Raw genomic sequence first — 12,178 nt, 5'->3', positions numbered from 1 at the left:
TTTGAAAAAGCTAGCCTTAGCTTTCTTAACTGACTGAGTATATTGGTTCCTGACTTCACTGAAAAGTTGCGTATCGCAGGGGCTATTCAATGCTAATGCAGAACGCCACAGGATGTTTTGTGGTGGTCAAGGGCAGTCTGGGGTGAACCAAGGGCTATATCTGTTCTTAGTTCTACAGTTTTTGAATGGGGCATGCTTATTTAAGATGGAGAGGAAAGCACTTTTGAAAAGAAACCAGGCATCCTCTATTGACGGGAGGGTGTTAAAAGTTAATTTGTGGAATTTCTTTCCTTCTTAATGCATTTGAGCCAATTAGTTGTTTTGTGACAAGATAGGGGTGGTATACAGAATATAACCCTATTTGGTAAAAGACCAAGTCCATATTATGGCAAGAACAGCACAAATAAGCAACGAGAAACAACAGTCACTTGAAGGTCAGTCAATCTAGAAAATGTCAAGTGCAGTCATAAAACCCATCAAGCGCTATGATGAAAGTGGCTCTCATGAGGACTGCCACAGGAAAGGAAGACCCAGGGTTACCTCTGCTGCAGAGGATAAGTTCATTAGAGTTAACTGCACCTCAGATTGCAGCCCGAAATAAATGCTTCACAGAGTTCAAGAAACAGACACATCTCAACATCAACTGTTCAGAGGAGATTGCGTTAATCAGGCCTTCATGGTCGAATTGCTGCACTACTAAAGGACAACAACTACAGAAATGATTTCACCGCAATCTGAGACGGTGTGTAGAAAATAGTTTTTTTGCACTTTTTGAGGTGGAGCGACCCATGAGACAGATAACATTTTTAGTTGAGCTAGATTAGTAGCAGCAAGAGAAGGTATTGGGAAAAAATGGTGACAAAGTGGTTTCTGTAAGAATTACAGGGTGGGGGACAGTTACCTTGGGGCCTTACCCCACACTTAAAGGTACCGACCAGTACCGGGTACGTTTTTATAATTTTATTTCACGAGGCAAGTCAGTTGAGAACAAATTCTTGTTTTCAATAACGGCCTAGGAACTACCTTTTTCAGGGACAAAATGACAGATTTCTACCTTGTAAGCTCGGGGTTTGATCTGGCAACCTCTGTGGTTACTAGTTTAATACTCTAACCACTAGGCTACCTGCCATACCGAACATTGTTTGACATAAGCGCATCTTTAGTATCCTATTACTATAGTAGCTGTATAACCTGTCATTGGTTCTACCTGGATCCAGAAGGTTCTGCATGAAAGGGTTATAAATGGAACTCAAAAGGGTTCCCCAATAGGGACATATGACAAAATCCTGTAACCAGAGGGTTCTTTGCAGAAAGCAATTTGGTTCCCCTACAGGGACAAAACAAAGAACCTCACCATGGTTCCTTGTGAGAGGGTTCGATGTCGCACCCAAAAGGGTTCCCCCATAGGGACAAATTACAGAATGTCCGACTCTATTGGTTCTTATCTTTAAATTCAGGTCACTGGCAATTCAGTTCACTGGCAACCAAGAGGTTTGGAGTTCAAATCCTAAAATTGACCCCCAATTAATCAGAATACAGCAGCATACTGTCCCTTATAGCAATAATATCTTAATCCAGCTCCTAAAATGTACTGTATTTTCACGACAACCAGTAGCAGGGACATTTTTAACAGTGTAATGAAGAACCCTCTGGTTATAGCAGTGTAATGAAGAACCATACAGTATCATTGGCTATACAAAGAACCAATATAAAGAGGTTCTCCACAGCCCAAAAATGTGTTCCCCTGCAAGGACAAAATTAAGTACCTTTTGTTCGGTACTTACTAGTTTATCCTAATGATGGCAAGCAAAGACCCATAACCAAGAATAACAAAGAACACATTGTAGCTTGTGTATTTGGCCCTCTCTGTGCATGCACCTTCTTGTTATATTTTGGCAAATGTAGTCAAACACACTTTTCAATATTTCAGAAATATCTGGTCCAAGGAACCATCTCCTGCTGTTGTGAGCAAGACACTTAGGGCAACATTTCCATGTCGCAAAAATACCTACGATGTGAACTAAAGTAATAATGCTATCAACTAACACACTGTTATAATTGAAATATACGGAACAAGCAAGCAACTCAACTGACCAGTCTGGGCCGCGTCTCTCTCAGGAAACTCTTGAGGTCTCCTCCAGCCATCAATTCCAGTAGGATGAAGCGTGGCAGGGCCTGAAGACTAACCCCTATACACCGCACTATGTTCTGGTGGCTGAATTTACTGCAGAGGAAGAGACAGAGAAAAGAGTGGGGGAAGGAATATGGAGAAAAGGGGGAGGGAGGATAGGGAATGGAGTAAGGAGAGAGGGGGAGGAAGGGAGGAGAGCCGGAAGGAGGGAGGAGAGAATAAACAATGGAGGAAGAAGGAGTAAAGAGAATGTGATGGATGGGGGGGGGTCAGAAATAAAAAGTTATTACATGGTTGTGGAAGAATGGTCTGCCATGGTAGGAGCATGTTTGTAATACTTCTTCAACCAAAAGCTTGTATGTGTGTGTGAGACTGTGTGTGAGTTTGTGTGTACGTGTGTGTGTTACCTGATAATGAGAGCCTCCATGAGAAAGTCGAGCTCATCCTGCTCAGAGCACACCTCAGGGAGTGTCTATATTAGACGTACACAGAAAATACAATGAGGTCATTCAGAAAGAACATAGACGATGTCTCACAGTACTAGGGAGCAATCTACACAATGGGGCTAATTTATCAACATATGCTTAACACTAGAACTGCTAAAGCAGTCATTTGGACTGCTCATTAATTATTTATTTTTACTACTCTGCCATTTTTAGTCATGCACCCCTAAATAAATCTACACTGAATGTACAAAACATGAATAACACCTTCTGCACCCCCCCTCAATCCCCATTTTTCCCTCAGAACAGCCTGAATTCGTGAAATGAATCATGACATATCTGATGCATATTCTTCTGATTTTGAGCCTCGGCCTGAATCTACAACTCTGAGGCATAAGCACAAAAAAAGCCAGAACGGTGCGCACTGAGCCACCAAATGAAACGGTGAGACAGGAGGGAGAAGGGGACAGCTTGGACAAAACAAGCCAGTGACTATGCTACTTGACGATTATTGGAATAAAACGTCTTCATTGAGGGAGCAGGCCCTACATCTTAAGCAAAGACAACATCAGAAACGCACTCACAAGCTTTTGTTGTTGATGTGACATGGACATGCTCCAACTGATGCCATTGCATGAAAAGGCACACAAATGTGCTGACAATAATTTACTATTTTTGACTGCTGTTATATCGACACGTATGTTCATTATAATTGCTTTTGTGCAGATTTTCACTATTTATCAAGCACACTTGGCACTTATAATGATGTTTAGGCTACTGATGTTTTTATCATTTGACCGCACGTCTTGCTGACCGTGAGTCTTGGTGGTTGGGGTATTGTTTTTTTTGCAGATATAAAAATGTGCTGTTCCCACGTTCCAACACATGCTTTCATAGATGTAACAAAGACACTTGAAACACTTGCATTTGTGTTTTACATAAAGCCTACAGTAACATAAACTAATGACAATACTATTGTGTTATTTGAAATAGTTTTGTATTGTATTCTAATGTCACCTAAGACCTTCATAAACACAAATAAATGATAATTGTTGTGATAGGATATACAATGCCTTGTAAAAGTATTCACCCCCTTTGGCAGTTTTTTCTGTTTTGTTGCATTACAACCTGTAATTTAAATATATTTTTTATTTTGATTTCATGTAATGGACACAAAATAGTCCAAATTGGTGAAGTGAAATAAAAAAAAAAAACCTGTTTCAATTTTTTTTATTGAAACGGAAAAGTGGTGTGTGCACATGTATTCACCCCCTTTGCTATGAAGCCCCTAAATAAGATCTGGTGCAACCAATTAGCTTCAGAAGTCACATAATTAGTTAGATTGCACACAAGTGGACTTTATTTAAGTGTCACATGATCTGTCACATGATCTCAGTATATATACACCTGTTCCGAAAGGCGCCAGAGTCTGCAACAACACTAAGCAAGGAGCACCACCAAGCGGCACCATGAAGACCAAGGAGCTCCCCAAATACGTCAGGGACAAAATTGTGGAGAAGTACAGATCAGGGTTGTGTTATAAAAAAATATCAGAAACTTTGAATATACCATGGAGCATCATTAAATCCATGATAAAAAATTGAAAGAATATGACACCACAACAAACCTGCCCCGAGAGGGTGCCTCCCACAAAAACTCATGGACCAGGCAAGGAGGACATTAATCAGAGAGGCAACAAAGAAAGCAAAGATAAACCTGAAGGAGCTGCAAAGCTCCACAGTGGAGATTGGAGGATCTATCCACGTAACCACTTTAAGCCGTACACTCCACAGAGCTGGGCATTACAGAAGAGTCGCCAGAAAAAAGCCATTGCTTAGATAAAAAAATAAGCAAACACGTTTGGTGTTCGTCAAAAGGCTTGTGGGAGACTCCCCAAACATATGGAAGAAGGTACTCTGGTCAGATTAGACTAAAATTGAGCTTTTTTGGCCATCAAGGAAAACGCTATGTCTGGCACAAACCCAACACTTCTCATCACCTCGAGAAGCATGGTGGTGGCAGCATCATGCTGTGGGGATGTTTTTCATCGGCAGGGACTGGGAAACTGGTCAGAATTGAAGGAATGATGTATGGAGCAAAATACAGGGAAATTCTTGAACGAAACCTGTTTCAGTCTTCCAGAGATTTGAGACATGGACGGAGGTTCACCTTCCAGCAGGAAAATTACCCTAATCATAATGCTAAAGCAGCACTCGAGTGTTTAAGGGAAAACATTAAAATGTCTTGGAATGGCCTAGCCAATGCCCAGACCTCAATCCAATTGAGAATCTGTGGTATGACGTAAATATTGCTGTTCACCAGTAGAACCCATCCAACTTGACAGAGCTGGAGCAGTTTTGCCTTGATGAATGGGCAAAGTTCCCAGTGGCTAGATGTGCCAAGCTTATAGAGACATACCCCAAGAGACTTTCAGCTGTAATTGCTGCAAAAGGTGGCTCTACAAAGTATTGACTTTGGGGGGATGAATAGTTATGCATGCTCAATTTTTCAGTTTTGTTGTCTTATTTCTTGTTTGTTTCACAAGAAAAAATGTTGCAACTTTAAAGTGTTAGGCATGTTGTGTAATTCAAATAATACAAAACAAATCCATAGGAAAAATCGGAAAAATGCCAAGGCGGGGTGAATACTTTTGCAAGGCACTGTATGCAAGTATTAATTATGCTGTTAGAATTTTGCTGTCAGAATGACTGCCATTAGATTGAAGGGGCCTCGAGGCCCAGCAGTCCTAGTTTTCAATTTTTATATATTTATATATATGTCTGTTTCGATGAAAAATGCATACCGGTATGCAAACCTGTAAGATTTCTCAAACTTGACTTCTTACCTGTTGTGAACCGTGTGTCAGGCTCCAGGTTTAAACTGCTACGCATGGTCTGCATTCCATAGTAACTCAAATAGGCTACATGTCCCAAATTATAGCACACCTTGTAATACGCTAGCCTAATATGGCCCACTGTTGCTAGCGATCCTTAGGATCGACCACACAAACGTGACAGAGGAAAAAGAAGGTAAACAAACGTTGTAATTGAATGATTAAAAAAATTTAAGGAAACTAACACTAAAGTGACAGTTTTGAATGTATGGTGTATAAGTGACGGTGGCTACCGTGATATGCTGATGTGCTTCAGTTTGCTGCCTTATGACTGGTTTCATATTTGTCTCCAGTGACCATAAGGTAAAATATATCTAAACCAATTGTCATTTATATTTAAAATCCCCTTATCCAAACGACTTACTAATTTACCAAGCTGTTATCAATAGCTCTTATCAGTTAGTAAATTACAGTGCACGGAGAATGGTTTTATTTATATAGGGAAAAAAGACACTTGATTTTGTTCCACTTGGATTTGTATTCATCGTTTCCTCATGTGTGAAGGTGGTGAAATTATGAGGTAATTAAGTCAAGGTCAGAATTCGGCTCATCTGAAGGCCACAATTTAATTTCTTTGATCTCCACCCCAAACTAATAGTGGGTGAATAGCATGCTGTTCTCATGCTTTAAGTTCAAAGTCAGACTACGCATTTAGAGAAAAGTGCATACAAAGGGAATTACATTCCATTCACGCAAGCTTAACTCAGGTCGGAATTCGCACCTTATTGAATAAAATGCTCATATGTACAAAATACACACACATTCTTGCTGATACTCGTGATGTTTGAGGCCCTGTATATTCTGTCTGTAAGTTGCTTGTTTGTTTGTTGTTTTGCTTTTTTGTTTGTGCCAGGGCTCACCTTAACTGCTACTTGCATGGGATTGGACTCTCCAGGTATCCCCACTGCCATCCCTTCATACACCTCACCGAAGGCACCATGTCCCAGTCCCCTAAACACACACACACACACACACACACACACACACACACACACACACACACACACACACACACACACACACACACACACTTAGTAATCTTTCTTTAGTCGAGGTCATTGATTACTGAGTGGAAGGAAAGTGGGCCTATGGACAGTATTGCAGCAGGTGGCTAGCTTAGCTTTTCACCGTGATGTACTATAACCTCTGACATCTGAAGTACTGACGCCTCCGAACAATAAATACCATGGCTTTCAGGAGTCACTGGGTCACCTGTAATGTTGGTGCTTTGTGAGAACATTGCATTGGGATTGTACAGGCAACTACCGTATGAAACTACCGTCTGTATAATATTAAAATAAGTTTGATCAGTTTTCAGATATTTGGAAGACATTTCCGACTTTAGCATGGAAGTCTATTTTACTGAATTGCTTTACTTTGCAAAGCAGAAGGAACAACTGACATTCCACTAAATGGCAGCAGAAGATATGCTTTCTGGTCCTGTGTGACTCAGTCGTAAGAGCATGGTGTTAGCAAATCAAAGGTCTTAGGTTCAATTCCTGCAGGGCTCACAAGCTAAAAATGTATGCACTCACTGTATTATGAGTCATATAAACGTGACTTCTAACCCTACTGAAAAAAAACATAGACCAGCATAGGCTGGTGACCAGCCTTCATATTGGTTTTGTTGGTGACCAGCCTTCGCTGTGTTTGGGACATTGGTTGCCAGCGTACCAGCATCAAGTCGATGCAAAAAGGCTATACTGTGCATGCGCTAATGCTGCTCTAAATTATTTTTACCAACAGGCGCCACTAGTGTACACTTTGTTGATAAAAGCCTTGAGTAAACTATTTTCAACAGAATTGGCTGGAAAGCCTCAATGCTTCAGGAAGCTTTGTTTCCCCATCACTACTTAACAAAAACATTGTTGATTCCATTTGAACTCATCTCATATTTTTTTATAGCCAATTAGTGATACTGAACATGAAATGCCCATGCTTTCAAAAGTCTGAGTTGCAAATTTACACTGAAAATATGTGATAATAATTTTAACCCCCACAGTGTTAAAGTAAACAATTTCTTAATGTGTATACAGTATGTGACCCACTGGAATAGTGTTAAGATAACACTTTTCAAAGTGTTAATACCCTAACACCCCAAGAGTCTTGGGTCCCTAACTCCATGGGTGTGGGAAATTCTGACTTAAATTCTGACTTTATTAGAGCTGATGCTGTTACACTACACTTTCTTAGAGCTTATGCTGTTACATTGTTGGGTGTAGTTTAAAACAACAACAACATATTCTAGTTATTTTTGTTGTGTTCCTCTGTCGCTCAGATGGTAAATCATGGCACTTTCAATCTCAGGTTAGAGGGTTCAATTCTCCGGACCAGCCATACGCAATACATTTATCCACGCTTGACTGCAAGTTGCTTTGGATAAAAGCATCTGCTAAAAAGAATATATTATATTGAAGTTGTTTATGACAAATTTTACAGGCTAGTTTACCTGGTGAGGGAGATGTTGCGTCGGGGCACCTCCTTCAGGTCGTTGACAGAGGCGGTCTTCCCAGCGAAGCAGTAGTTGGGGTTGTAGTCGGTCATGATGGTGGAGGCCCTCAGCTTGCTCAGTTTACAGTCTGGGCTCTGGAGCTCCAGCTGAATGGACTGTAGCTCTATGTGCTTCCGTCTGTACACTGCATAGACAAGAATATTAATATATTATGAGGAAACATGGACAGATATGTGAAGGGATGTAAAAATATGAGCAATGTCGGCATCCTGGATTATTTTGCACATAAATTGAAAGCAGTCATTCCCCTCCATGTGCAGTGCCCTTGTATGTTGTATTATCGTGTGTTGACTTAGTGTATTCCGTATGGTAGTGGGGTACTAGGACCACTGGGGGCCTATCCACAGGGGATGCTTGGGAAGACTTATGATATCATAGGCCTACAGGTAAAATGCACATGATGGGGTACTTCAGGGGTACTATGGGCAGAGCGAAATTCAGTTGGTGCTACAGTAACTGAAAAAGGATACGAACCACTGCTGTATGGTGACCTAAAAAAATATATTTCCATGCCAATGGAAAATCAAGTTATTGTATCGTGAAAGTTTCATGTCTCTAGGATCAACTGAAATCATTCAAAACCACTTGTGCATTTCATTTAATATGTGGTGATACTGTAGATGTATACTTTGTCAACAATGTGACAAAGTGAGCAGGAAGACATACAGTGCCTTGCGAAAGTATTCGGCCCCCTTGAACTTTGCGACCTTTTGCCACATTTCAGGCTTCAAACATAAAGATATAAAACTGTATTTTTTGTGAAGAATCAACAACAAGTGGGACACAATCATGAAGTGGAACAACATTTATTGGATATTTCAAACTTTTTTAACAAATCAAAAACTGAAAAATTGGGCGTGCAAAATTATTCAGCCCCTTTACTTTCAGTGCAGGATCGAGAGGTTAAAGAACAACCAGGCATCCTATACTGATGGGATGAGGTCAATTTCCTTCCAGGATACCCGGGCCTGCTCTCTGAAGTATTTTAGGGAGCGTTTGACAGTGATGAGGGATTGTCGTTTGAACGCGGACCCATTACGGACGCAAGCAATGGGGCAGTGATCGCTGAGATCCTGTTTGAAGACAGCAGAGGTGTATTTGGAGGGCAAGTTGGTCAGGATGATATCTATGAGGGTACCCATGTTTACAGATTCATGGTTATACCTGGTAGGTTCCTTGATAATTTGTGTGAGATTGAGGACATCTAGTTTAGATTGTAGGACGGCCTGGGTGTTAAGCATATCCCAGTTTAGGTCACCAAAAAGTACAAACTCTGAAAATAGATGGGGGGCAATCAATTCACATATGGTGTCCAGGTCACAACTGGAGGCTGAGGGGGGTCTATAACAAGCGGCAACAGTGAGAGACTTATTTATGGTAAGGTGGATTTTAAAAAGTAGAAGCTCGAACTGTTTGGGCACAGACCTGGATAGTAAGACAGAACTCTGGAGGCTCTCTCTGCAGTAGATTGCAACTCCGCCCCCTTTGGGAGTTCAATCTTCACGGAAAGTGTTGTAGTTGGGGATTGAGATTTCAGAATTTTTGGTGGCCTTCCTCAGCCAGGATTCAGACAAGGCTAGGACATCAGGATTGGCAGAGTAATTACAGTATTTCACATTAGATCGTCTCTAAGATTTCCAGGAATGTGGTTGTGAATATAGATCGCAACACCGCCCCCGTTGGTATTTCAGTCTTTTAGGTAACCATGTATTGCTAGCACTGTATCATCAAAGGTATTTTCTAAGTGAGTTTCAGATATAGTCAGAATATGAATGTCAGCTGTTACAGGCTGCATATGTTAATAGGAGCTATTTGTAGCACTTTTCTTGGTTGCTTGATTGTTTTTTAATGCTTTACTGGGAAGCTACTCAGAAGTAGACTTGCTCATATTATTTATATAGAGCAGATAGTGCAGGGTGAGCTGCACAAAGGGGTCTTCCTACTAGGGCACACCACCTCAGTCCTAACAGTGTAACTCTGGTTCATAGGCTCATTTGTACTGCATTCAAAAGCTGCCTTACTTGATTAAACTGTTACTCCTAACCCCCTACTTTTTTAGAACATTCTGTTAAAAATCGCACAACATTTCAGCGCCCTGCTACTCATGCCAGGAATATAGTATACGCATATGATTAGTATGTGTGGATAGAAAACACTCAGACGTTTACAAAACTGGTTAAATCACGGCTGTGACTATAACAGAACGTGCGTTTCATCGAAAAGCGCAGGAAAATCTGATCACTGAAAATGCGAAAATATATCCATGCGCCACTAGAACCCATTGTTGAATGTGAACCACATTAAATGGGGCCGAGGATGCAATACCTACAGCTTCCACACGATGTCAACAGTCTTGTCATTTGCCTACGATTTGTTTCTTGGTCAAACGGGCACAAGGTAGCGCCTTTCTTCCGGTCTCCGACCGAATATTTTGGTTGAGATTTACCCGGACATTATTTCCAGACGTACAGCTATAGAATATACATAAACTGCTACGCATGGTCTGCATTCCATAGTAACTCAAATAGGCTACATGTCCCAAATTATAGCACACCTTGTAATACGCTAGCCTAATATGGCCCACTGTTGCTAGCGATCCTTAGGATCGACCACACAAACGTGACAGAGGAAAAAGAAGGTAAACAAACGTTGTAATTGAATGATTAAAAAAATTTAAGGAAACTAACACTAAAGTGACAGTTTTGAATGTATGGTGTATAAGTGACGGTGGCTACCGTGATATGCTGATGTGCTTCAGTTTGCTGCCTTATGACTGGTTTCATATTTGTCTCCAGTGACCATAAGGTAAAATATATCTAAACCAATTGTCATTTATATTTAAAATCCCCTTATCCAAACGACTTACTAATTTACCAAGCTGTTATCAATAGCTCTTATCAGTTAGTAAATTACAGTGCACGGAGAATGGTTTTATTTATATAGGGAAAAAAGACACTTGATTTTGTTCCTCTTGGATTTGTATTCATCGTTTCCTCATGTGTGAAGGTGGTGAAATTATGAGGTAATTAAGTCAAGGTCAGAATTCGGCTCATCTGAAGGCCACAATTTAATTTCTTTGATCTCCACCCCAAACTAATAGTGGGTGAATAGCATGCTGTTCTCATGCTTTAAGTTCAAAGTCAGACTACGCATTTAGAGAAAAGTGCATACAAAGGGAATTACATTCCATTCACGCAAGCTTAACTCGGGTCGGAATTCGCACCTTATTGAATAAAATGCTCATATGTACAAAATACACACACATTCTTGCTGATACTCGTGATGTTTGAGGCCCTGTATATTCTGTCTGTAAGTTGCTTGTTTGTTTGTTGTTTTGCTTTTTTGTTTGTGCCAGGGCTCACCTTAACTGCTACTTGCATGGGATTGGACTCTCCAGGTATCCCCACTGCCATCCCTTCATACACTCTGGTTCATAGGCTCATTTGTACTGCATTCAAAAGCTGCCTTACTTGATTAAACTGTTACTCCTAACCCCCTACTTTTTTAGAACATTCTGTTAAAAATCGCACAACATTTCAGCGCCCTGCTACTCATGCCAGGAATATAGTATACGCATATGATTAGTATGTGTGGATAGAAAACACTCAGACGTTTACAAAACTGGTTAAATCACGGCTGTGACTATAACAGAACGTGCGTTTCATCGAAAAGCGCAGGAAAATCTGATCACTGAAAATGCGAAAATATATCCATGCGCCACTAGAACCCATTGTTGAATGTGAACCACATTAAATGGGGCCGAGGATGCAATACCTACAGCTTCCACACGATGTCAACAGTCTTGTCATTTGCCTACGATTTGTTTCTTGGTCAAACGGGCACAAGGTAGCGCCTTTCTTCCGGTCTCCGACCGAATATTTTGGTTGAGATTTACCCGGACATTATTTCCAGACGTACAGCTATAGAATATACATCGCCTCGTGATCAAGCTGATCGCTTATTAACGTTTACTAATACCTAAAGTTGCATTACAAAAGTATTTCGAAGTGTTTTGTGAAAGTTTATCGTCAACTTTTTTAATTTAAAAAAAATTACGTTACGTTATAAAACGCTATTTTTTTCCTTGATCACAGTCTTCATAGATCGATATCTAGGCTATATATGGACCGATTTAATCGAAAAAAAAGACCCAATAGTGATTATGGGACATCTAGGAGTGCCAACAAAGAAGATCGTCA

General features: G+C 40.6%; 1 protein-coding gene across 3 annotated transcripts in view; it reads right to left on the bottom strand.

Annotated features, from left to right (window-relative positions):
* LOC118368557 (ALK tyrosine kinase receptor-like) overlaps positions 1 to 12,178 on the bottom strand; it is a 45,728-nt gene that overhangs the window by 27,444 nt on the left and 6,106 nt on the right. For 2 of the 3 annotated variants that reach the window (XM_035752750.2, XM_035752751.2), the window contains exons 4-7: positions 7,917 to 8,103; positions 6,328 to 6,418; positions 2,539 to 2,603; positions 2,095 to 2,224 (exon numbers count right to left, since the gene is read on the bottom strand). In XM_035752750.2, coding sequence (XP_035608643.2) covers positions 2,095 to 2,224; positions 2,539 to 2,603; positions 6,328 to 6,418; positions 7,917 to 8,103 — 473 coding nt within the window. Of the gene's footprint in view, positions 1 to 2,094; positions 2,225 to 2,538; positions 2,604 to 6,327; positions 6,419 to 7,916; positions 8,104 to 11,341; positions 11,396 to 12,178 lie in introns of those variants that run through there. The other variant, XM_052497084.1, reaches the window with a different exon arrangement.

The sequence above is a fragment of the Oncorhynchus keta genome, chromosome 35 (genome assembly GCF_023373465.1).
Source record: "Oncorhynchus keta strain PuntledgeMale-10-30-2019 chromosome 35, Oket_V2, whole genome shotgun sequence".
Lineage (NCBI taxonomy): Eukaryota > Metazoa > Chordata > Actinopteri > Salmoniformes > Salmonidae > Oncorhynchus > Oncorhynchus keta.
The sequence above is the reverse complement of the archived record's forward strand: the minus strand, read 5'-3'. Positions and strand labels throughout refer to the sequence as shown.